We start from the raw sequence: 26,408 nt of genomic DNA on the forward strand, positions 1-26,408 counted from the left end.
CAATTGGCCTATATGAAACAGATACAATATTGCATCCCTACAGGCCTACAGTAGAACTACTGCAAACACACACAACCGTAGCATGGCTATAGCATTTTCCGTTTAAAAAGCAAGATGCAAACAATACCAAATAAAAGATCAAATTAAAACTGCTATGAATAATCTTAAAAAAACATATGATAATAAAAGTATGCACAATAACGCAACTATTTCCAACTTGCTTTTACCTTAGCCACTAGAGCAGCGCTTCAACATGTGACCTGGGTCACATGACAGAGCGTGACGCGCTATCGGTCAGCTGTCTTGTTCGCCGAATGAAGCCAAACAGTGCGTGAGTATGGGACATTTGTCTCTCTTTTGCTCTCCTTTATGATTTACTAGTGAAATTACGGTTCGCGTGTATGCCCGTGTATGTCTGTTGACATTGTGTTTTAATTAGACAGCGACGCTGTAGGTTTAGCAGCACCTAGCCTGTGAACTCAGCCTTGCTATGCAGGTTAGCAGCAGGTCTCATGATTATTTCCATCGCCGTCGTTGGGTAACCCACCGTCCCTAAGCGATCTAACGTATTTCACATAAACCCACTAGAGAGTCACACTTGTGCGACGTTACTGTGCGAAATGCTGCATTATTTCGTTGTGCGACAGGACTATGTCATGTCGTGACATTGGCTCTGTTAGCATGACCTAAAATCTAATATCTCTGAAGTTAGCTAGCAGTACACACGGATCATTCATCACACCCCCATGGCTGTTATTTATGTATAGAATGAAAACTATTAGCGATCAAATGTAATTCCTTAGTCATTCACAATGCACGGTATTAATTTGGTGATGTATTTATCTAGGGGCCAGTCCTATGTAGTAAGCTACTCTCCAGAACCACTTGGAGATTATTTGTTAAGGCTCTTTTCTATATATTAGATCTTCATCATGCAAATACTTTGTTTATATTGCATATATTACAAACGGTTCATGGGATTTGGATCCAAGTTCTTTGCAAGAGATGCCATGATGAATACAGTGGACCTAGAATACTACCTTGGATTTATTGTTCTTGTTGCTGAATCCACCTAGGTGAAGTTCCATTTTAAACCGGACCCAGACTGCTAGATCAACTAAGACAAGATGGACATCCGAGGGGCTGTGGATGCGGCGGTCCCGACCAACATCATCGCTGCCAAGGCAGCAGAGGTTCGGGCCAATCAGGTCAACTGGCAGTCCTACCTCCAGTAAGTAGAAACCAGTAGCCTATACTGTTCCACATAGCATGGTCATTCGTTTATGTTTAACTCATGTTGTCGTGAACTATTTCATGAAAACCTAAATTTCATCTTCTTTATTCCATGAATTTTATCAGGCTATAGGTATTTCCATGTAGCCTTGCATATAGTTTTCTCTCCGCCAAAGCCAGTCAGATTTGTGCTTGAGTTTTGATGGCTCACATTCACCTCCATGCACACAGACAACCCTAAAGGGGAAGCTAATGACACAAGGCAACAAATAGCTTGTTGTGGGCAGTTAACAGCTAGGTGTCTGGCTCAAAATATGCTTTACACTTTAGCCAGTAGGAGCTCCGCTTTGAGCCAGTGACTTTCCAGTTGTTAGGCCATCTCCCTTCTGAAGGGCTGGTTCCCATTTTCTCGACTGTTTAGCATGGCTGGTTGAAGTACACACAGTCTTGTTACATGGTGTCCTTCTCTGACTATGGTTCGGTATTTCTCAGTCTGTGACTGGTGACTCACTGTCTCAATGCTAATGGTGTGTTCCTCAATCCTCGGACGCCAGACTTCTGAGTCGAAAGTTGAAGATCTCCCAGCTTTCTTGCGTCTTTTCTCAGAGGCACATCCCCTTTTTGTCTTCTTCTGTTGGAACTCTGAGAGTAGACTGAGAGCATTGATGACGCTCTCAACAAAATGGCTGCAGCCGTGAAGAGATTTATTTTCTTTGTATTTGTACCATGTTGGTCATTTTAATGTGTGTGCAATACAACGTAAAGTTGTGTTGTTTGTTTTCGGGCCGGTTTGCTGAAGAGGCTTATGTAGCTTACAATAAACAACGACTAGCCAATTTCATGTCACAATCACAAAGACGAACAGGAACGCTTAAATGCTCCGAGTCCGGAAATTACGTCAAAAGTATAACTCGGAAGGCTGGTCGTCCGAGGATTCAGGAACGCACCATTAACACTTCCTCATTTTGGCTGTACAGGCATCCATGTGGTTTCCAAGCACAATACAAGGACAGTTAGGAATTGATTATTTTTGTTTAATCCTTGTGAGAAAATTAGGGAAAGGAATTTTATTTCATTGAAATATTCAACCCACTCTTAAAGAGCCTTCATATGAAATAAGGATATATAAATAGAGAAATGGTTGCCTAGATGCCATTAACTCAACAGAAACAAAATATTATATAAATTAAAATGCATTTCACACTTCTATTGCATATTCCATTTGACCTTCCCTGGTTTTGTTCCAAAACTAAATCCTACATCCTAGGATTCCTATTGCTCATTCATTTAACCCTCAAGAAGACAAGCTGGAAGAAAAAAAAGTAGTGTTGAAATGAGATAAATGAGCTGCTTAAGTGTATTTCAAAGTGAGGTCACCATTTATGATCTTGGCGAATCACAACATTAAGACTTGTATTTCGCCTTGTCTAATAACATAACTTATTACATATAAGGGGAGGTGGCTACAAGGGAAAACATCTGGATATTTAGGAAGCAGCCAAGAGCTAACAACTAATGGAATGCTGCCCCTGTGTCTTCTTTGAGAGGAAATCGTAAGATATTCACAGCAATTATAGAGTGGCTGTTAATGTACATGTGTCTTTTTGAGGTATATTTTCAACTGGATAAATAATCTTGCTTGGCAATTTATCAGAGCAATTATAATTGGCATAACACTTTGAATTGTGAGATAGCAAAAGTAAATTGTCAATGTATATGTGTAACGTAACTTTGTAGTAAAGCTTTAAATCAGTTTATGTTTCAGAATCCATCTGACATTTTCGGTGTGAATATTGTTTTCTCACAGGGGTCAGATGATTTCTGCAGAAGACTGTGAGTTCATCAAGAAGTTTGAGGTGGCTCACTCTGAGGAGAAGCAGACCATCCTGACAAATGAAGGCCATCAGGTTCTGTGAATATTTCTTAATTATCTATATTCTCTAATTCTCATATTTGCCTTCTATATTGTTGAATTTGGTCTTTCTATTTACCCATCCAAAGAGTTTGCCCACAGAATGTTTCACCTTGACTATGACTAACCATCCCGGTTTCTGAGATAGTTTCTCGAGCAAGATATATATTACTTTATCTCTTGCTAACTAAGTGTTCTTCATATTGTATATTTAAACCTGCACTATGTTACTTTTGTACTGCAGCTGTTTACACATTTAAAAACAATCTGCACTGGGAGCTTTCTCAAGAATCAAATGTGCTCATCCACAAGTCAATCCAATCAGGGAATCTTTCTCTTTAAAGGGTTTCATTCTGGTCTACGATCTCAGACTACAGTAACTGTAGCTACAACCCAACCCACTAGAGGTTGCTGATGGTAAAACATACTGCAGATTTAAAAATGTTAGTCATTCTTCACACCAGAGACACCTCGCTTTAATAAACCAGCATACCAGTATCTAATGTCACTATTCATGATCAATCCATGTTATTCTTGCACCTGTTGACCTTCGAATAAACTCTGCAATACGTGCACAAAGGCATTAAAATGCATGCTTGTATTTCAGCTCATTTTGTTTTCCTCCTATGTGCTCAGTGTGCCAAGACCTTTCTGAACCTGATGGCTCATATATCCAAGGAGCAGACAGTCCAGTACATCCTCACCTTGATCGATGACACTCTGCAGGTAAACACAAGCATCCCTCGATGCTTTGTGACCTACAGCACCTCATTCAAACGCTCTCGCTTGACAAAAGATCTCTGAAAAGCTCTCTATTTCTTTGGCTTCGTGCACTTTGCAGCTCGTTCTTGTAGCTCAATGTATTGATATTTGATACTTGATATCAGATATGATTGTCAAAGGTTTATGTGATGCAAGTTGAATATACTTACGAATGTATAATTACATGGCAGTTTGCATTCCTGCTGAAAATAATGTATTGGTAAAACATGGCATATTACAGTCACGGGTGATGGCTGTGATTTAATCTAGCAAATTACACCTTGTGTCAGAGTAGGGTTAGCGCTTTGAAGTACACAGACCTATAAGTTTGTTGGCTTTTGATTTAAAGTGTGTTGGTGAGTGGGACAGTGGGTGGGTGGGTGGATGTGTGTGTGAGAAATACCAAAAATATTACTATTTGAAACTAAGTCAAGCGCTTTTAACGTGAAGTCTATTGTGCGATAAAAAAAGGAGAAAAAAGATGACATCCTTTTGAGATAATTTTCTATTGAAGTTCATAAATAAGTGTTTTGGCATGCCTGGCCGTGTGAAACTATCAATGGTATTGGAAGGGGGATTCAATTATAGTATGTTTTATTTTGTTGTGCATGATCGAAGCCCCTATGTCCGCATGAGGAAAGTTCAAGACAGGCTGTAGGAGTAATAATATTGCGCTAGGCTACTTGATGAGTAAAACTAGTGAGTTCTGAAGTCCTTAATTTTATTTTCATGAATTAAAGTGTTTTTTTTTTCACAAATCGCCACCTGTGCACACACACACACACACACACATGAGCCTTCTTCTGAACGTCCCCAGGAAAACCATCAGAGGGTGAACATCTTCTTCGACTACGCCAAGAAGACCAAGAACACGGCCTGGTCCTACTTCCTGCCCATGCTAAACCGCCAGGACCTCTTCACCGTCCACATGGTGAGGCCCCAGAACCAATCTGCTGACGCCCAGCTCATGTCAGGGCCCTCTCCACGGCCCTACCACGGTGCTATGGCTGTTGATGTCTGTGAGATAGCTGTTGATGTCTGTGAGATGGCTGTTGATGTCTGTGAGATAGCTGTTGATGTCTGTGAGATAGCTGTTGACGTCTGTGAGATAGCCGTTGACGTCTGTGAGATAGCTGTTGACGTCTGTGAGATAGCTGTTGACGTCTGTGAGGTAGCTGTTGATGTCTGTGAGATAGCTGTTGATGTCTGTGAGATGGCTGTTGATGTCTGTGAGATAGCTGTTGACGTCTGTGAGATAGCTGTTGACGTCTGTGAGATAGCTGTTGATGTCTGTGAGATGACAGTCTCTCTGCCAATCTTTGAACCACGAGAGAGCCAACCTCACAGCCCCAATGCAAGTAATGGGGAGAGGCCAGCACCCACGCAGCTCAAACAACGCCACCAGATGGCACCCAGCAGCCCCACGCATACTGCCCCATACTGCCTGTCCCGCCATAGAGACACTTTTTACGTGTTCCTAATAACGGCCCCCAGAAGTCCCACCACTCATACAGGATCATTCCATGAAAAACATACCTTCTTCATGTAATGATTTATTTTATTTTTATGTGTGTCCGGTCAATTTGCCTTCAGCTGAAGTTGTGCCTGTAGCACATGGGGTTCTGCCGGCATGGAAGCTGAGGGGAGATCACAGAAAGCCCTCGGCTTCTGTTTTGCAACAGAATTGCAATTTGGTGGTGGAATTAATAGGTGCAGGCAGCGTAGAGGACGAGAGGTGATTGGCATGTTGATGGGGGTCGTGGCTTTTCACTCTTTCTTTATTCCTTATTTTGTCATGCAAAAATGAGGTCTGTAGGGTGACCTTGTGAATCGTTTTGCACCTTCCCCCCCCCCCCCCCCTTCCTTTCTCCCCTCTGTAGTCAATTCACCCTCGGTGAAATGAACATACGCATACAATTGAAATACATGCTTATATTTGTGTTGTTTAATGTGGTAGGAAAAATGTCATTCGTTATATTGTTTCAGAATGTGCTTTTTGTCTATATACATTCTAAATTGTCAAGACTTAGTATTGTGTCAAACTCTGGCATTCAAACTGTTTACTTTGTTTAAATGTTTTCATTTGTTGATGTTGGGTCCTCTCTCTTTTTTCTATAGGCTGCAAGGATCATTGCAAAGCTGGCAGCCTGGGGTCGTGAACTGATGGAGGGAAGTGACCTCAACTACTACTTCAACTGGATCAAAACTCAGCTCAGTTCCCAGGTAAATGCAGAGCCATGGGTTTTGAGTGGGATGCTAACTTTTTATGAACAGCCTATGCTTAAGAAAGCAGACAACAATATTAAACACTATTTTCAATTATTGAATTCCTTAGTCATCTTTACAACCTGCCAAAAAATGATGTCGACTCATTTCATTTTGTATCATGCCTCAACTTCACTGCAGTTTGAATTATCATTGGACCTACATTATGTATTTGAAGTTTGGATGAATAAATCTTTATTTGTTTTGTACTTAACATCATATTTTTACATGCAGCAAGCTTCCTATTTGGAGGGATATCGTTGTCTTTTAAGCGGTAGAAACAATCCTACCCCACTTTAGAAATAACCACATGAAGATTTGGAAGAAAAGAAGAAGGAAGAAAAATTATTTAAAAGGAGTTTTGTCTGTTGCTTTTACCTAGTAAACATAACTTAACATAAATCTGCCTATTTAATTCCCCCAAAGCAGCATATGTATCCTTTGTTTCCCTGAAAGGCACCGGGAGGTTTATTTATTTATTTATTGTGTCTTATATAAGCGGCACTGCTGCTGAAAGTGGTGAGATGTATAAGCCATCTCTGTTTTGTATCTCCTGGTAGAACCTTCATGGTACAGGTCCAGAATCAGGCCTTGGCGCAGGGACTATTTCCCCCAGTGAAGTGAGTATGAATGGAGTAGGTCACCTTAAGAGGCCCGGATGCTTCCCCCCCTCTGCCCCATGACCTCGATGGGGAGGGGAGGGTCTGTGCAAGCTGGCTTCTGTGGGCTCTCTTCCACCTTCTCCCCCTACACTCTCTCTCACTCTCCCATCCTGTCATTACCACTTCATTCTTCTCACTTGTATCTCCCTACAGCTGCTTTTCCTTTTGGAGCCCCAGGCTTAAGTGAACCACATGTAGGGTACGGCACAATCCCTGCCAAAAAATCGTGAGCAACAATTACTTTACGAGCGCGCGCGAATCACACAGCTGTGTGCCCGATGTGGGCCCTTCTAGTGCACCCCTGCGTGGTATTTCTCAGCCCGCCAGAGCAATGATATACCCTGCGAAAAGAAAATCATTCATTGAGCGCGCATATGGAGTGAAGCACCAAGAAACTGCGACCCCCTTGCACGCAAATGATGACTTTGCCCTCGTGCTCGCTAGTATATTTGTTCTCCCTACGCAGGTAGTTTTGAGAACTTTCTACAGCCATTTCTACTGAATCCGAAAAGGCTGAATAAATAAAAAGGTTGGAGCACCCAACCCCACTTAGGGATACAATACAATTGCCATTGTCAGTTCCGCCCACTCAGTGCTAAAAGGAAAACCTCGGCAAGCACAAAAAATATCAGAGTGAGCAGGAAAACATTTTGAGCACGAGAGCAACGACAGCATTTGTGCCCATAGCGGAGTCGTTTGTGTGCTGCTTCACCTCGTTTTTTTGCATGCTCGATTAATGATTTCCTCTTTGCAGGCTTTACGATCACTCCCGCGGGCAGAGAATTACCCCGCGCGAATACAGGGAAAAGTGCTCTCCATAATAGTGTGCACGGATTTGTCAGATGTGCGTGTGCAATTAGCAATTATTATTTTTTTGCCAATAATCTAGTGCAGCAGTAGTGCTTTAGTCTGCCAGATACAGTGTGGAAGTGTCCATTAAGACAGCATGGTGTTGGCTGCCACCGGTTAGGCTGTGGTGCCCAAGTGCAAATTGAATGTCTTTAAGCCAGTGCTCCCTAATGCTTAATTGCCTATAGTGCATGCAGGGATCCCACTTTGGCCCAGAAATACACGAAACACTCGACAAGGTAGCAGCTTTCGCCGCTGCAACGGCACCACTAGTCTCTTTTCATAGGACTTTAAGACGGCATTGATTTCCTGTACAGCTGATTTACCAAAAACCTGCTGATGCCATGTAATCAACTTTGCGCTCTCTCTTACTCTTTCTCTTCTCTAACCAGTTTCTCCTCCTTATAGCCCTCCTTCCTTTTCCCTTTTCCGCCTGCCAGACCCAAGTTGTACGCACATTAATCTAAGCCTTTCTCTTCTTTCAAGCTGCTCTACTCTAATCTCACGTACCATTCACGTTTTCTCTTCCTGCTCAGGTGTGCTGGGACCTCCTCCTTCCCCACACTCTCTCCTTTCTCTTTTGTGTGTATCTGCGTCCGTCTATGTGTGTGCGCAATCTAGCATGTGTCGACCCTTGGGCGCATGTGCAATGCCTTGTGTCAGGTCGGAGGTGGGAATGCCTTTCACAGACACGGTCTTAATCACTTTGTGCTGTCTCTGCCTGATATCCACCTCACCCCTTTCTCTGGAATGGTCTTGCTCTGTCGATGCTAAACCTTTTACCAAAATCACGTTCTGCCCGTCTCCCACAACGGCAACTCCGCCTAGCCCATCCCTTCTAAGTGTGTGTGTGTGTGTGTGTGTGTGTGTGTGTGTGTGTGTGTGTGTGTGTGTTGCAGAGCTCCCAGTATGTCCAGTGTGTGGCCGGGTGCCTTCAGCTCATGCTCAGGATCAACGAGTACAGGTTCGCCTGGGTGGAGGCTGACGGTGTAAACTGGTGAGCGCTACAGTTTGCAGCCTTCAGCAGCCGACCCGCATTGTTACTCAGGAGTTGGGCATTAGATGGAGTGTGTGCGGTGGGCCTCGGGATAAATGTCAAGCGTTTTCAGTGATTGACAGGTAGTCGAAGATCATTCATGCATACGCTATGCGTAAGACTTAAACTTTTTTTTTTTTTTGCTACCAGCACTTTAAATTGAATTTCAGTTACTGAAAAGATAAAAGGAAGCGAGCTTTAGGTACATTTCACAGGGTGTTAAATTGGGTTCACCCTCTCTATCGCTCTTTATAATTTTCTTGTTATTCTTTTTTCGTGTGTGTGTGTGCGCGTCTTCTTGCTCTCCCACCAGCATCACGGCCGTCCTGAGCAACAAGTGTGGCTTCCAGCTGCAGTACCAGATGATCTTCTGCGTGTGGCTTCTGGCCTTCAGCCCCCAGCTCTGTGAGCAGCTCCGGCGCTACAACGTGGTGCCGGCACTCTCCGACATCCTGCAGGAGTCTGTCAAGGAGAAGGTCACCCGGATCATCCTCGCCGCCTTCCGGGTAAGGCGCCCGTCTATCCCAAATATCACTCCTTCAAGATGGAGCGGGTATGTTAAGTCAAAGTCAGCTTTAGTGTCAATTTCTTCACATGTACCAGACATACAAAGGATTCAAAGAGGTTTCTCACTATCCCACTAGTATATATATGTCGGGGATATGGTTGGTTCTTAATGCGTCTGGTAAATGGACTAAAGACTGCATTTATATAGCGCTTTTCTAACCAATGGCCACTCAAGGCGCTTCACAATATTATCCAACATTCACCCATTCATGCACACATTCATGCACCGACGGCGGTGTCAACCATGCAAGGGATCAAACCTCTACGTCCTGAGCCACATGCTGACCCTTATGTTTGAACCAGCCGTCTCTGACCGTGTTTGTTGGCGGTTAAGACGTTTGTTTGCAGAACACGAAGTGATGGGTCATGAGTAAGTTGTGCTTTTGTGTCCATATTCGTGCTCTGCATGTTTTGTTTCTAATTATCCTTCACTCTCATCGCTGCAAATTCAGTCCGCGATGAACTTGTTTCGTAACAAAGTGAGGTCGACTGTGAAGAGGCACAGCCACTTAAACAGACATTAATGCAATTGTATGGTGGTGTTGCGTCTTTCTGCGCCGCACGGACACGGCTCAGGTAGTCTGTTGGGTATTAAGTGTAGTCCTAAAAGCAGTGCACTGTTCCCCACTCGGCTATTTGCAGGTAATTAATTCTCCCTTTCCATGCCTCTTGTCAGGAATATATTAGAGGCCATGGCACGATTCTTCCCTTTCTGCTAAATGGATATTTTATTTGCTTATTTGATGTCCAAGCCTGAAAACGTGGGCATTCAAAAAAAAGAGACAAAAGTTGTCAGTATAAGCCGCGAAAGCGGGGCCTTTTCAGGCCTTTTCATTTTTTGTTTTGAAGAACAGAACATTTGTGTAAAAGAATTGCAGTATTTGTTGTTTTTTTCCTTTTTGATTATTACATTTTCGACGATGACTACAGTCGTGCTGCTGGTTTTGATGTCTGTTGCTCAGCACAGCTCGGTGCCCCTTTGTGACTCAGCTAAGTTTAACACGTCCAAGGTTTGGTGCTGTTTCACGCACCAGCTCCCAACGCTGTGTCCAGCGCCGTAATTATGCATTACGTCATTCCGTCAGAGTGGTTATTTTATGCAAAGTACTATATCCGGTTTTTAAGAGAGGGTTTCAATTATGTAATAATTGAAACCCTCTCTCACTTCTGTTGGTATTTGAAGTGACATCCCAAACAAATAGAGCCAGCTCACCCCTCCCTTCCGTGTTTCGTGCATCCAGTAAAAACAATCATGAACGCAGTGCAAAACCCCACAACACCCAACCCTTGCCGGTGATTGGTTGGAATACTATTTATTTTGGTTTTGAGTGGTTGGTAGTACCATTTGTTTTTGTGTACGATCTCTGAGCATAGGCTGCCTACAGAGACGCCTTTTTTTGATGGCCTACATATTGGGCGGGCAGCTAGCAGATCGTGAGGAAAGATCCGTTGAATGTGATAATTCATGTTTCGGCCTAGCATCGCTGATGCAACCTTTTAGGAGAGGGTTTAAATTTAGGGTTTTTTTGTCACTGGTCGGGAGAGTGTGTGGCATATTTTATTTGTAAATTAAGCATTTATATTTCAAAAAGTTGGCCCTGCTTTTCACTAGTCTTTTGGTGGGTGTAATTGCTTGGGGTCTAATCAGCATGCCATATCAGAACCCACCGCTCCCCACTGCTAAATTACTGATTCATGTTGATTGTAGCACTTCGGGTATATTTCAAGGTTTCGCACACAGTTATTGAGAATACAATGATTAAAAGGAATCATATCCAGCTTCCTAACCCCAAATCCAATTCTCTAGTATGTGCCGTTCATGTCGTTAAAAACTGAAATACTAATTTCAATCTGCTTCCGCTCTGCAGTGGCTAGTGCGTCCTTAACAGCAGTGCGTGTGAGCTTTTATAATGCAGTTTCATCATAGCTCTGCCCGGAGTGGTGGTTTTCATTCTCTGCCGTTGATTAGTCTATCTGACTCATTGTGTCTGTGTTGAATTCTCGAAACACCAGCCGGGCTGCTGAAGAGCCATGGAATCTGCATACAATGAGACAATTGCAAGCAGATGCACCCTAGTGCAGTCAACTCATGCTTTTTTTTCTGTCTACAGTCTTACAAATACAAATGTTGTTTTGGCGGCATGAATCTGAATACTGTATCTTTTTTAAATATACCTTTTAATCTCTGCACTGTGAGAAAACATCTATATACCGTATTTTCCGCACTATAAGGCGCACTTAAAAGCCGGTAATTTTCTCAAAAAACGACAGTGCGCCTTATAATCCGGAGCGCCTTATATATGGATCAATTGGTTAATTGGTTGATCCATACTGGTTGTAAACGGCGCTCTGTCAAAATGTTTCAGTATGAAAAACCAATAAAAACAATTTAATAATAATAATAAAATGTTTCACTACGACTACGATAAAGCCACACCGCTTGCAGCATTACGGCTATCGTAGTCAGTGCACACAGCATTTTACTGCGCTTACTCACAGTCCCACACCACGTCACGTATAAAGACTCCAAAATGGCACCTTCCAAGAGACACGCTTACGACGCAGAGTTCAAGCTCAAGGCTGTCAGTCACGCAGTAGAACATGGGAATAGAGCAGCAGCGAGAGAATTCAACATTAATGAATCAATGGTACGGAAGTGGAGGACGCAAGAAGATGACCTGCGCCATGTAAAGAAAACGTAAAGAGTTTCCGAGGGAACAAAGCAAGATGGCCACAGTTAGAGGACAAACTCGAACAGTGGGTTGTTGAACAGAGAGCAGCAAGTAGAAGTGTCTCTACAGTCACTATTCGAATGAAGGCAACAGCGCTAGCACGGGAAATGAACATCGATGAATTTCGAGGCGGTCCTTCTTGGTGCTTTCGTTTTATGAAAAGACGTAAACTCTCCATCCGCAGACGAACTACCGTCTACCGTCTCTCCATCTAGTGGATGCATAACGCATCCCCAGTCAAACATTTTACTGCAGTATCTTCTATGCTACGCGCCTTATAATCCGGTGCGCCCTATTTATGAAAAAAGTTCTAAAATAGGTCATTCATTGAAGGTGCGCCTTATAATCCGGTGCGCGTTATAGTGCGGGAAATACGGTAAATGTCTTTGTATTTCGACACTTTCAATCCCACTCACAATTCTATGTTTTTTCTGAATGGTAAATGGACTGCATTTCTATAGCGCTTTTATCCAAAGCGCTTTACAATATTGCCTGACACTCATGCACACATTCACACACCGACGACGGAGTCAGCCATGCAAGGCGACAGCCAGATCGTCGGGGGTCAGTTGCCTCGCTCAGGGACACCTCGACACTAGGAGGAGCCGGGGATCGAACTAGCGACCTTGCGGTCACCAGTCATACCCGCTCTACCTCCTGAGCTACTGCCGCTGAACTCTGAACCCTCTGATTTTTACATTATAGGTTCATTATAGCATTTGTGTCGTTTTGTAGTGACTGACTTAGTGACTGACTTATGAGCGCGCTCCCACCCAGAACGTGCTGGAGAAGTCCGGGGAGAAAGAGACGCGTCAGGAGTACGCCCTGGCCATGATCCAGTGCAAGGTCCTCAAGCAGCTGGAGAACCTGGACCAGCAGAAGTACGACGACGAGGACATCTCGGAGGACATCAAGTTCCTCCTGGAGAAGCTGGGGGAGAGCGTGCAGGACCTCAGGTGACCGTCCGACTCCTCCCCTGTGGCTCGCACTCTGCCAGTCGTCCTCTGCTCCTTTGGTTGCTCTATGTCATAACCAATAGGCTCTTCTTTGAGACTTGGGTTTGATGTATGTTGTATGTTGTTTTTTGTTGGTATTAATATTATGTTTTAACCCATTTGTACCGGCTGCTGCGTGGCGCAACATTGTATCTAGTAGATACAGTGTTGCGCCGCGCAGCAGCCGGTACAAATGGGTTAATTGTTATTAAAACTTCTTGGGGGTTTTATGCAATTTCTAAAATTGAATAAGCTTCCATTTGTCTTGCATTTAGGGTGACTCGTTTTAAAACTTCTAGATTAGTAGTTTTAATCTGTTGTTTTAAAGGTGCAGTGTGTGGAATTGGGTGGCATCTAGCAGTGATGTTTAGGATTTCAACAAAACTGCTCCTTTTAACAATAACAAGTGTGCTATATGAGACTCACGTGCACCATTCCTTCCTCCCCTCTCTGTTCTGTATTTGTCTTTCTATCCATTAGCTCGTTTGACGAGTACAGCTCCGAGCTGAAGTCGGGTCGTCTTGAGTGGAGCCCGGTGCACAAGTCTGAGAAGTTTTGGCGGGAGAACGCTGTCCGCCTGAATGAGAAGAACTACGAGCTCCTCAAGTAAGCTTACTTGTATTGCTTGCAAAACACATGACCCCCTTTTGTTTCAATTTGGGAGTAGTCGTGTCACAACTGCCATATAGCCAATATAAAATCATAGCCTAATAATATTTCCTTTATATGACTGGTGTGTAGTTGAACAGTTGGCTGTTTCAATGAGACATGGCAGGATTATTGCTTTTCAGCCAAACCCTACCTGTAGAGCTACGGCTGCAATGCAGAGACAATGCCCTGGCCTTGCCAGCGGCTAGCTGGTCCAGATGAAACTATTTCATCAAGCAGAAAATTCCATTAACACAAGATCTCAGGCTGGAAAACAAATCAGTTTGGGGACGGGGGAGGCGGGGGACTATGACAACGGCCCCCAGGTGATGGAAGAACACTCCGTTTCTGTCTGTCTCTTGTCTTTAGTGTCTGTGTGTGTCTCTCTCTCTCTCTGTGATTTGTGTCTTGCTGTCTCTGAGCACCTGTTGACCCGTATGATTTATCTTATACTTATCTTATAGAGTTTGATGAGAGGATTGTGTTTAGCATGGCTCTACTGATGAACACCTCTCCATCAGGATCCTCACCCGGCTGCTGGAGGTGTCCGACGACCCCCAGGTCATCGCCGTGGCAGCCCACGACATCGGGGAGTACGTGCGCCACTACCCACGTGGGAAACGGTACGGTTTTCTTGTTGCAGCAGCGGTACCCCATTATCACTCCTATTTTACTCGTACAAGAGTTTCATCACCGCTGCATCCTAAAAAGGACTGCCCGCCCCTCACCCTATTGTCAGGGCTTTTTTTAAGTGTCAAAGAAATGTTTGAGGCGAATTTAAATTGAAAGATATTGCACCGGTGGTCCACACGGAAAGACCGCCGTGAATAGTTAAGTCGTCTCAAAAATCAATTGTCCAAGACAAATCAATTTCTCTCGCAAATAAGAATATCGCCGTTGCGCAACGATTGCCTCACTTGGCTGAGCGGTGGTTTCACGACGACGATCCGACCTTGGAGATCTCCTCCTCAGTGTCTTTGTGCAGACACTGCAGAGCTCGTGTTGCTAAGAGCCGGCGTCCCTAGGTTGAGTTGGTCACGGCCAAATATAAGTGTTACTCTCTCCCACACCTGGACGTTTTCCCATCAGCAACCTCTGACAGACTTAACCGTACACCGTCCAGACCGGGCATCACAATGTGTCCACGTGTCTGTCTCTCTCTCTGTCTCTGTCTCTCTGTCTCACTGTCTCTTTCTCTTGTCCCCCACCCCCGGTGCAGAGTGATCGAGCAGCTGGGAGGGAAGCAGCTGGTGATGAATCACATGCACCATGAGGACCAGCTCGTCCGCTACAACGCCCTGCTGGCCGTGCAGAAGCTGATGGTCCACAACTGGTATGTACTGTTATGTTGTGGGAGCTGGTATGTACTGTTATGTTGTGGGAGCTGGTATGTACCATGAATGTGGGGATATTAAGGATGTAATGTTTTTGGTATGTATCTAGGTATGTATGTGGGGATCACTGGTTTGCATGTATGTATGTGGGGCTAACTTTCTTAGTATTTTTGTTTGAATTGACTTGCCTTTATTTGCCTTTTCTTTCTTGAGTTGGTTTCCTGTCTCCGGGAAACTATTTGTTTTAGCCCCAGAAAGCCGCTCTCCGCACGATGCCACTGTTAAGGGAATGATCTCATTGGGATGCATGGCCTTCTCACTCGAGCAAAGTGCAGTCAGGCCTGTTTTCCATTTGTTCCCTTTGTTGGTTCAAGATGACAATTACCAAAAGATAGGGGAAAGTCAGGTGGTACTTCCTGATAAAGTTTTCCTCAAACAAAAGCCCTGTTTTACAAAGAAGAAATACAGTCCCTGCTTCTCTTAGATTATAAAAGCTGAGCCAACACAGTAGAGGATAGGCACAGTGTAAAGTGTCAATGTCCGTTGTACACGCATATATCTCCCTCGACAAACCCTCAAGGATGCTTAAAAATCGATGGAAGAATTTCTATTATTTCCTCACATTGCTGAGATCAAATTTTTTTTTTTTTTAAAAGGTGCGGTATTCAGAAGTTTATTTTTCATACGCGTATTGGAACAATGAGTGTGAGTCATAAATGGCCATGGAGTGCTTGAATTGCAGGGTGTCCAACACTGCAGCATGTAACCAATAACGAGTTTAAATTAAATACAGATATATAGATAACAGAGACACTTAAAATGCAGCGCAGGTGTTCAAACTACGAGCTCTTCTGCCATGCACGATGTGCCTGCATACATATCTGAAGCTACTGAAGCTACCAGTTTTTATGGATATTGATTCATAAAATGAATCAATTATCTTTATTCCTCATATTATCGTTTTCCTACTGAGCTGAGCCTTTAACTGACCACATGTCAAATGGACTGAAAGGGCAACATAACGTCCATGTGGAAAATTTGAAAGCTTTGCCATCATTGATGGATATGAAGTGCAGGATTGATGGAATGATTGATTGCATGTTGAATATCGATCTTCTCTCTAAATGCTAAAATTGAGTCACCCCTTTGTTATCATTGTTTTCAACCTTGTTTTCTCCATTAAGCAGGGTTTGAGCTGACTACTCGAGATCATTTCAGTTCTTGCCAGTTTCCCCCCTCAGCATGAAGCAGAACACCTTGCTACCTTGTGTGGGCTGTCGCTGCTTCTGAAAGGCTCCTCTGATAATCCTTATTAAAAAGGATGCCATGACAACTGTAGACGTTGAATGCCTGAATTGAATGGCTATTGTGAACCATCATCATGTCTTTTCGGGCAGCCTCCAAGGAGAAAGTTTTAATTTTTGAAACTTTTATGATTAAGTTTTAAGTGCTTTATGTTGTGGTTGGCAATGAACCTGGCTGCTTAAAGGCCACTGGGTCAATTGGGGAGAAAACAGTTCTTGTTTCGGTTTATGTCCTTGGTCGGAATCTTCTCAAATTGATTTGAAAAGGAAAATACATTCACAAGATTTCTATGATTTGTTTGTTCAATGTTGATGGTAAATTGTTTGCCTTGAAAGCTGTGATCTTGGGTTTGTCCGTGTGTTGATTGCGATTTCTCTCAAAACTCTGAACTAGGAAGAAGTGACTAGCTGCTGACCTGGTCTCACCTCTATGTATTATCCCATTAAGGCCATAGTGCTCAACTTAAAATCAATAAGAAAATAACCCAACGCGAAAGAGTGGTTGTCTTTGTCATACCTTGTCGTGTTCCAAGGTTTTTCTGAGGCTTTTAAATGTAATATCTCTTGTACCTTGGGGTTATATAGTAATGATTGCATGATTATTAATAATTAGACCATTTAACTGACGTTCATTGGCCCCGCAGCACATAATACAAAAAAAACAAGGTCAATGTATTCTATTTTGTGCTATGCTTGTGTGAGCCTTTCGAAAAAAACATAGCTTCAGCCTTTATTGACCTTTTATATTTTAAGATGGCAGATCTGTAAATGTCATATATAGGATACCTAGCAATGTGACATTTAGGCATGATCCCATTTTATATTCTCAAGGCTAAAAATACAACGCCTTGCAAATATCATCCGATCTTCTATTATTTGATAATTTGAGGGGCAATTTAATTTCTTAGAGGTGATTTCAAATATTGTATTTGCCTCTTCAAACCATATATCTGCAAATATATTGACATTTGCAAATATTCTTCATCTTTTTGTAATTCATCGGACATGTAACATCTCGGTGCAGAGGTAGAACCACCGGTCCCTCTATTCATGTGTTGCGTCCCATTGCTTATGCATGTCGTTGTTGTTGTCTATCCCTCACAGGGAGTACTTGGGCAAACAACTGCAGTCCAGCGATCAGCAGCAAGCCCAAGCCGTGGCAGCGAGGAGCTGAGTGAACGGTCGCCATGGATATTTATGCGTAGGGGCGCCCGCGGATGACTGTGTTTCTGTGTATGTGAAGAGCCCTTGCTGTCGTCGTAATAAGCAACCGTTTATTCATTCCATTCCGTGTGGGGAAAGGCAGGGGAAAGGGGCGTGCACCGCCCCTCTCTCTCTCCCGGCCCGACCCGTCTCTCTCTGGGCTCTGGATGTCAGCTCCCCCCGTGCTATGTGTTGTGTAGTGATTGAAGTAGCACTTGATGTCTGTGATTATCTTAAAATGGTTAAAAAGAGTTATTTAAGTCTTGTGTATATTTGTGTGCGTTCATTACAATAAAGAAGCTTCTATGGTATGTTTGCGTTTTTGTCGACTGACACAGCTAATGAACGTGTGAAAGTTGCGTTCGCAATCTCTGAATCCTCAAAGATACAACGGTCTTTTGCAATGTTACTAAAGTTTTACAAAAGTAGGTGGTGTGAATATAAAACCACTTCCTCAATCAGTAATCATACCAAGTAAAAATAAAGATAATGAATGAATTTAATATTGTTAATAACCATAATTATGTGTCCTTGGATATCTTTTATTTGTTATGCAGAATATATTTAAATACACCTAACAGTGCCAGTGAAGTGCAGCCGATTTAAAATCTGAAGAAGGTAGTTGTACTTTAATTATTCTGGGAAAAAAAAATTAAAATGTTGCTGAAATAATTGAATTGTATCCTTGATGAAACTGCAGGATACATGTCTGAGTATTCTCAATGTGATTTTAAAATTAATAAAACCACCTACATAAAAGTAATAGTCTTCCAAACAAATCATACTACATGAAAATGTATGAATGAAGGAGCAACTAAGTTTGAAATAAAAAGATTGGACATTAATTAGCGCTCAAGGGATATGATGGCTTTATGACTTTAAAGCTAGATCCCGCCCCCACACCTGCTGTGATGTTGTTGATTCCAGTCCGTCTTGGCCCATGCAGACTTGTTGCTGAGCAGAAGCCTTCAGGGTACTCCACATCCAGATGTCTAAAAGCTATAAAAGCAAGTCAGTTCCCCAAAAAATAACCTTCTGTTAAACCTCCCTAGAAATTGTTTGACTGCAACTGTCATTCCCCAAAAGTTATTTCTTTAAACAAGTTTTATTTGATGATTTGTTAATTGTGAGAGGTTTGGAGAGGCGGGTACTTACACACAGTCAATATTTATTTAATGCATTACCGCCTTCAGCCCTGACTTCCCCCACTTTGGTTTATTATCTGAGTGCTATTTGCAGTAGCAGCCCAGCCTCTTGTCCTCGTGCACACTCAGAGAGTGAACCCTGGACCCTGGCATGCATCATGAGGTTTCCCCCAGCTTCTCCTTTGTAATTACTATCATTATGCAACCTTATGCTACTTACTGTCTATTTACTGTTGGTGCTCAGGAACATTGTAATCCTGACTTGGGAGTTTGAAAAATAACCTAGGTGATGAAGGATACATAATATATAATTGGCCAAACTTGGTGGAGTCAATGTTATTCCCAGGTCTAATTTGGTCTAATTGGTTGATTGCCATTCACAGGTTTAATCGTCCATGGTCAAGAAGCAGAAGTGAGGGCTCCATATTCTAAAGGGAATATTCATGACTTTCAATCGACCGAATCCCTTTCTGCTCTCGTGGCCATGGGTAACACGCAGTGGGTTTCCATAGCGACAATCAAAATAGGGACTAATGATGGAGAGGAGAATCACGCAGCCGTACCATCGGGACCTACTCCCCTGTCTGTGTACAGTCAAGAATAATGCATTGTGAATCGAATAGGTGTGTGCGTATGCATGTAGGTTTGTGTGTTTGTGCACGTGTGTGCGTGCTGCTTACAATGATAAACTATGGTATGGCAGGAGGACAATGGCATCATCTCACAGGACGGTTAGCGGCAGCATTGTTTACTGCTGCTGAGACATCCATCCATAGTCTTGGGCTGCATGAGTCAATAGAAGAGGTTTGCCTTCCAGATGTGAATGTCAATCTAACTATCAACACACACACACAAACGATGGTTACGTATGTAACTACGGTTCTATGAATCCCGGTTCTATGAATCCATGACCGCCAGAGGCGGTGCTTCAAGTACTGAATGATCCATCGCGCGCATGCGTAGGTCGAGTGTTAATACCAACAAAGTCACCTGTGACCCCTGATGAGCTCTGGACAGCCTTTATCTTCCGGAGATATCAGAGGATCTGTTCCTGCAGAATCTTCTTGCGAGTACACAAGGATTCTGAGTGACAGAGCGCTCTGGCGGTCATCCAGGATTCATAGAACCATAGTTACATACGTAACCATAGTTCTATTTCATCCTTACTGACCGCCAGAGGTGGTGCTTCAAGCACTGGATGACTCATACCAACAAGGTCACGAGGAACCCCAACACATACCTCATTGAGAGGAAACAGCAGAGTCTGGCAACAGGACCACCGCCAATGGTTGGGGAGACGCAACGTTCATCCGGTAAAACCTGGAAAAGCTACATGGTGATGTCCATGATACTGCATCACAGATGTCTTCCAGGGGCACGCCCCGCAGGGCAGCCCATGATGTTGAGACAGCCCTGGTAGAGTGGCACCTGTCCCCGGATGGCAGGGGCTGACCACCTCTTTTATATGCATGGGTGATGACGTTCACAACCCAATGAGACGATCGCTGCTTGGAGAGAGCACGGCCCCTCCTAGGACCACCATAGCAGAAGAAGAGCTGGTCCGACCATCTAATGCCTGCGGTCGCAGCTACGTACACTCTCAGAGTCCGCACAGGACACTGTCCTCCCCTTCCGGGGGGATAAACTGTGCCAGGCGGACAGGTCGGTTGAGGTTCGACGATGACAGAACCTTCGGGAGAAAAGCTGGATTCGGCCACAGGGTAACCCCTGAGCCATCTGAGTTCCACCTCAGACATGAGTCACTCAGGGACCGAGCATGAAGCTCCCCGAAGCGCTTCACTGACGCGATGGCGAGGAGAAAGGCATTTTTAGTAGAGACCCGCTTCAGCTCCGCCTGAGCCAGGGGTTCAAAAGGAGGCAAGCACAAAGCATGCTGGGGCACGTTGTGCCCGTGGGGGTCGTAACCGCAATGCGCCCTTCAGAAAAAGGGACACCAATCTGTGGCCCCCCACTGTGTCATTATCCACCTGAGCATGTCTTGAGGAGATGGCTGCCACGTATACCCTCAGAGTAGCTGGGGACCGGCCACCATCCAGAAGAGGCTAGAGGAACTCCAAAATCATTGAAACTGAACAATGCACAGGGTCCTCAGCCCTGTCTGAATACCATGCCGAAAACGGCTGCCACCTATTGTCATACTGCGCCCGGGTAGAAGGCGCCCTGGCGTTCAGTATGGTATTGCAGACATTGTCTGAACACTCCGTCAGCAGCGGGTTGGGCCCTGCAGCGACCAGACCCATAGCTGCAGGCAATGAGGGTCGGGATGCCAGATCTGGCCCTGTAACTGAGACAGGAGATCCTTCCTGTGTGGAAGGCGCTGTGGTGAACTGCTGCAGAGCCTGCACAGCAGTGGAAACCATGTTCTCCCTGGCCAGAAGGGGGATACCAACAGCAGTCTGTGACCCTGCTGGAGGACCCTCTCTAGCGTCGGAGAAATCAGAGGGATTGGTGGAAAAGCATAGAGGAGACCCTCTGGCCAATTGTGGGCGAGAGCACCCTGGCCCAGAGGGCTGCTCTCCTCTGTCCAGGAGAACCATAGGGGGCAATGGGTCGACTCCTCTGTGGCAAAGAGATCCACCTCTGCCCTGCCGAAGACATCCCAGATGTTGAGAACCACCTCCGGATGAAGCCGCCACTCCCCCGGTGGCGGCTTGCAACCGGAGAGTAAGTCTGCAGCCTGATTCTCTACCCCAGGCAAGTACATTGCTCTCAGGTTGGCCAGGCGTGGTGCTGCCCACAACAGGAGGTCCCGGGATGCCTGCAACAGCCGTGCAGACCTGGTGCCTCCCTGGTGGTTTATGTGAGAGACGGCCGAGACATTGTCCGACCGCACAAGCACATGCCGGCCTCCCAGGAAGGGAAGAAATAACTGCAGCTCCAGAACATTGATATGCTCTGAGCAGACCCGAGCAGGCCACAGCCCATGAGCTGTCCGGTTCTGCCACACAGCCCTCCAGCCCAGGAGGGAGGCATCTGTTGTGATGGTTTCCCGACGCGATGCAATGGAACCCATGGGCATGCCCTGGAGAAGAAATGATCTGTCCCTCCACAGAGCCAGAGCAAGAAGGCAACAGCGTGACACCTTGAGTCTCCTGTGTTGGTGCAACCTGACATCCAGACGAAAGCTGTGCAGCCACCTTTGGGGGGACATAGCGACAGCAGTCCTAGAGGAACCACAGTAGCAGCAGCCGTCAGTTTCCCTAGGAGTCGCATAAACTCCACATAACGCAACAGCCTGGCTTCCTGAAACAGGAGAAGGAGGCGGAGGATGTTGTCCACCCGCTTTGGAGATGGACAGGCCTTCATGGCGACTGCATCGAGAGACACACCGAGAAAGACTGTGCTCTGCGATGGAACCAGGCAACTCTTCGTGAGATTCACCCGGAGACCCAGGCGGGCCACATGAGAGAGAAGACGCGTCGTGTCCAGGGCCACCTGAGACTGGGATGGCGCACAGATGAGCCAGTTGTCCAGATATGGCAGGATCTTCATGCCCTGCGACTGCAGGGGTGTGAGGGCTGCCGCCACACACCTGGTGAACACCTGTGGGGAAAGGGAGAGGCCGAATGTGAGCACCCTGAACTGAAAACGACGCCCTTGGAAAGCAAACTGCAGAAACTGTCTGTGGTGTGGTGCTATGGGAACGTGAAAGTAGGCATCCTTCAGGTCTACTGATATCTACTGTAAACCACTCCCCTCTGGCAACAGTACGCAGAACCTCTGCAGTGCTTAGCATGTGGAACCTTGGGACCTTCAGGAACCTGTTTAGACCCCTCAAGTCGAGGATAGGAAGGAGTACGCCATCTTTCTTTGTTACCAAAAAGCAGGTCGAGTAGAACCCCCCGGGTTGCAACAGGGGATCTACTGGCTCGATGGCAGCCTTGTCCAGGAGGGCAGACAACTCCTGGGTGAGGGCTTGGGCTTTTGCCGAGTTGTGTATGATGGTCATCTTGACCCGGCCACAGGCTGGGGGCCGGCGTCAGAACTGAAGTTTGTACCCGTGGGTGAAGGTGGAAAGCGCCCACTGGTCCCTGGTGGAAGCAGCCCAACACCTGAGCTGCTGCTGGGAAAAACATCCGACGACCGGCCCCTGACCCTCACCGCCGGGTCCCCCGGCCTCTAAAGGCTCTGGGGGAATGACGGGCAGCATATAAGACCTGAGGTTGCCCCGAGGGCAGTCACTCAGGGCCCCGAAAGGCCTGTGCCTGCTGCTGAACAGGCTGTGGACGTGGGCGCTGAGACCTGAGGTAGCCACTGGGGTGAGCCTGTGGGTGAGAGCTGCGCTGTGGGGCAGCTGAAGAACCTCTAGGCCTGCTAGAAGGAGGTACACTCCTTTGAAGCACGGATAGCTGCTGGCGAGTCTTTCTGGCTTGGACTGTTCGCTCAAGCGCCTCTAGAGCTGCAGATCCAAACAGCTCCCCAGGTTCCACTGGAACACTGTGGAGGGTTCTCCTGCATGCCTCAGTGAGAGGAGACTGTGCCAACCAAACCTGGCGGCGAGCCTGGACGAGAGGGGACATCAACCGCCCCAACTCTCTGGACATCAGCGCGGATACCTTTATAGAAGCGTCACTGAAATCGTGGGCCGGAGCATCCACTGCAACCTTGTGCAGGGATGCTGACAGAGCGAGCATCAGGTGGGACATAGCAGGTCATCCGTAACCCGAAACTGGGGACAAGGACACCTCGCATCCGGTCTTAGAGCCTCATCAGGCAAGACAATTAGAGCAGCTATAGTCTGCTTAACTGCTGGCATGCGGTCCCAGCCAAACTTGGGTGCATCCTGCATGGCTGCCAGGGTCCGGCCGTCAAATGTTGCATGAGAGAGGGCTCTAGAATCCCTCCAGCATGCATGCAACTCCCTCAGATACTCCTCCGATGGAGGCACGGTAAAGCTGGTGGGGGCTGGGCCACGCCTGAAGAAAGCACTGGCCGGCGCCGGCTGCGCTTGCGGCACGTCTAGCTGCAGACGGGCCAGGGCCATACGAATGATGGCTCCCATTGAGTTGTCCTCAGAAGCACCAGTAGAGCTGCGGGTCGAAGGACGGGAGCATGCTGCGGAGGCACGGGAGGCTACATCCTGTGGGACCCCATCCGGCACATACTTAGCAAACTTGGCAGCTGACGCTGCCACAGAAAGCAAATCTTCCTTCGGCTCCAAGGTGGCTGCTGGAGGAGCAAGAGTACCTGGCTCTCCTGCACCAGTCCCAGCCTGAAAGGCCAGGAAGAGGGACTTCATGTTTTCGAGCTCCGCTGTTAATTGGCTCTCCTTGGAGGCAAGCCAGGACTCCCTAACCTTCTTCCCGGAAGTGGGGCCTGCGGTCTCCGCAGCCCGACATTTAGAGCGACCATCCTGAGCTGGATTACGTCGCTGGGCTGGGGGCAACCGTTCGGGTGACGAAACAAGGCCCAACCGTTGTTCCACCTCAGCCAGTCTAGCCACTCTCACTGCCCGAGGCATAAAGCTGCAGTTCATACAGGGATCATCCGAAAGACCCTCCTTCAGATGCCTGAGGCTAAGGCATGAGGGACACAAATCATGGCCATCCTCAAGCTGCAGGGAAGCCATACAGGCCAAGCATGAGTGGTCGCCAACCATGTTGACAACAAAATCACACAGAAAAAAAACAAACAAGAAACAATAGACACTGGGAGAGGAGACGAAAACACAACCTTCACCAACGAATGTATGAAAAGAACCCCAGATAAGTTAGCCTCAGCGGGAACACTGCTACCAACTACAAGTCACACCTCTGCTGGGAGCGGGAGCGAGAGCACTGCCTTCACCAGTTGAGGGTAGGCGGTCAGAACGAAATGAGATAATAAGTATAGTATAAATGCCGGGATAAAAGCACAGCCTTCGCCGACAAATGTTGCAGGAATAACAGCCTAGACCAGTGCTTTTCAAACTGTGAGGCGCGCCTCCCCTGGGGGGCGCCAGAGTTCTACAGGGGGGGGGCGCGACATGAGAAAAAATAAACCAGAAAAAGTAACAAAACAAAAAAAACGCAAAGACGAAGACGCAAAGTCAAAAGCTGTGTTCGAAATCGTTCCCTATTCACTCACTCACTATTCCCTATATAGTGTTTATGATATAGTGCACTATATAGGGAGCGAACAAACGAGAATTCGGACACTACGCTGAACATTTCTAAACGCCATTTGCGTCAGTAAATGCGCCGGGTATTTGTGTGACGCAGACAGATGCGCCAACATCATGTAAACAAACCGGGCACTAACGAGGAAAGCTGGAGGTTGTATTGCTGTTGAGTGTTACATTTCCTCGTTCAAGTTTTTTTAAATTAATTTTGAATGTAACATTTTATATGTTAAATCCCAAATAAATTGTTGACATTTCTAAACAAAAGCCGGACACTCCAACATTAAATGTATACTTTTTCGCGGTTATTCAGCTTCTTCTTCTCCTCCGGAAAAACACGACCGCATTGCATTGTGGTATACGGGAGTAACATGTAGGGAACGTTGTATGTTCACTCAAATCTTGGGTATTTTAAGTCCACTATATAGTGAATTTAATTTACCAGTGAGAATTCGAACACCACTACAAAATGGCGAGCACCCTATATTCACCTTATTCCGTGCGTAAACAAGGGGGGCGCCATATTGGTTCCGTTTTGTGTTCTATCTTCCGGTTGAGCATCACTGTCCGTTATCGTACAGTGGCACAATACATCAGCAATTTCTATCAAGATGACCAGCATTATTTGTTCCGTGCGAGGCTACCATAACAACTGGAATAAAAGACGGGTGTCCTTGCAACGATACTGTGTTGTGCACGGGAAAACCAATGTAGAATGTTGTGGGGCAACCTTCAATCTTCATCCTCCGCCATCCAGTGATGAGGACCGGCGTATGTGGCTAAAGGCGCTAAATTTGAAGAACCCTCCGAAAAAACCCTACTCTGTTCTTTTCATTTTGTGGACGGCAGACCATCAGACCAACACCCATACCCCGAGAAATGGTTGAGATATGTTATTCCTCCGGCGAAAAAGGCTCTTTGGATGCTTGTGAGGCTCCAAGGTAAGATAACATTTTAGCACTAACAGCTATCAATATCGCTAGTCGTTAGCCAGCTAGCGTCTAATGAGTATGATCAGCATATACCCGTAACTATGCCTTGGCTTGACCTCAATAAATGAACAGCATTATAAGATCAGGTCGAGGCTTTCTAATTTGATGTCCAGGACTGGTTATGTTGAAAGGCAGCAAAATGATTAACCTTATCGTTGATAACTCACTGATGTCTGATGCTGTTATTTCTACAGAACCCTCAACAGGCTCTGCAATCCAGGAGACTGATGGGTTGACTGATGGGATGACACACCGTGATGCTTCTACACAGGGGAAGTATACATTCATGGAAGATCACATCTTTGCTGTCAGTGACACACTCCATTGTCCTCTCCTCCATGACCAGGCAACACAGTGTCCTGAACAACATCCTGAACACACCAAACTTCTCCGGAATGATCGGCTGTGTCTACTGTACAAGTGGATGCCTTTGAGGCTTTATCCGACGAACTGAAAGAAGGATGCTGCATCTCTCAGCTACATCCCAAGGATCAACTGTTGATGACCCTGATGGAGCTCCGGCTGAACCTATTGCAGGACGACATTGCAGAGGTTCAGAGTGTCTCAGTCTGTGGTCAGTAGGATAATCTCTCAGTGGCTGGACTTCATTGAGGAGAAGATGAGGTGCTATGTTCCATGGCTGCCCAG

The 26,408-nt window shown here is 45.7% G+C and overlaps 1 protein-coding gene across 2 annotated transcripts; it reads left to right on the plus strand.

Moving 5' to 3' along the window:
• The first annotated feature begins 284 nt into the window (after positions 1 to 284).
• On the plus strand, positions 285 to 17,813 carry atp6v1h (ATPase H+ transporting V1 subunit H). 2 transcript variants are annotated; one of them, XM_079750979.1, is made up of 14 exons: positions 285 to 331; positions 1,077 to 1,231; positions 3,041 to 3,140; positions 3,782 to 3,871; positions 4,725 to 4,838; positions 6,026 to 6,130; positions 6,733 to 6,792; positions 8,583 to 8,680; positions 9,033 to 9,225; positions 12,796 to 12,974; positions 13,494 to 13,619; positions 14,183 to 14,284; positions 14,881 to 14,994; positions 17,404 to 17,813. In XM_079750979.1, exons 2-14 carry the CDS (start codon positions 1,128 to 1,130, stop codon positions 17,471 to 17,473), a joined length of 1,455 nt encoding a protein of 484 aa, XP_079607105.1. In that variant the 5' UTR covers positions 285 to 331; positions 1,077 to 1,127; the 3' UTR covers positions 17,474 to 17,813. The 2 variants fall into 2 exon arrangements, with proteins under 2 accessions (XP_079607105.1, XP_079607106.1); XM_079750980.1 differs by having other exon boundaries at positions 293 to 327.
• Positions 17,814 to 26,408: the final 8,595 nt, after the last annotated feature.

This window comes from Pollachius pollachius (genome assembly GCF_949987615.1).
Source record: "Pollachius pollachius genome assembly, chromosome: 14".
NCBI classification, from domain to species: Eukaryota; Metazoa; Chordata; class Actinopteri; order Gadiformes; family Gadidae; genus Pollachius; species Pollachius pollachius.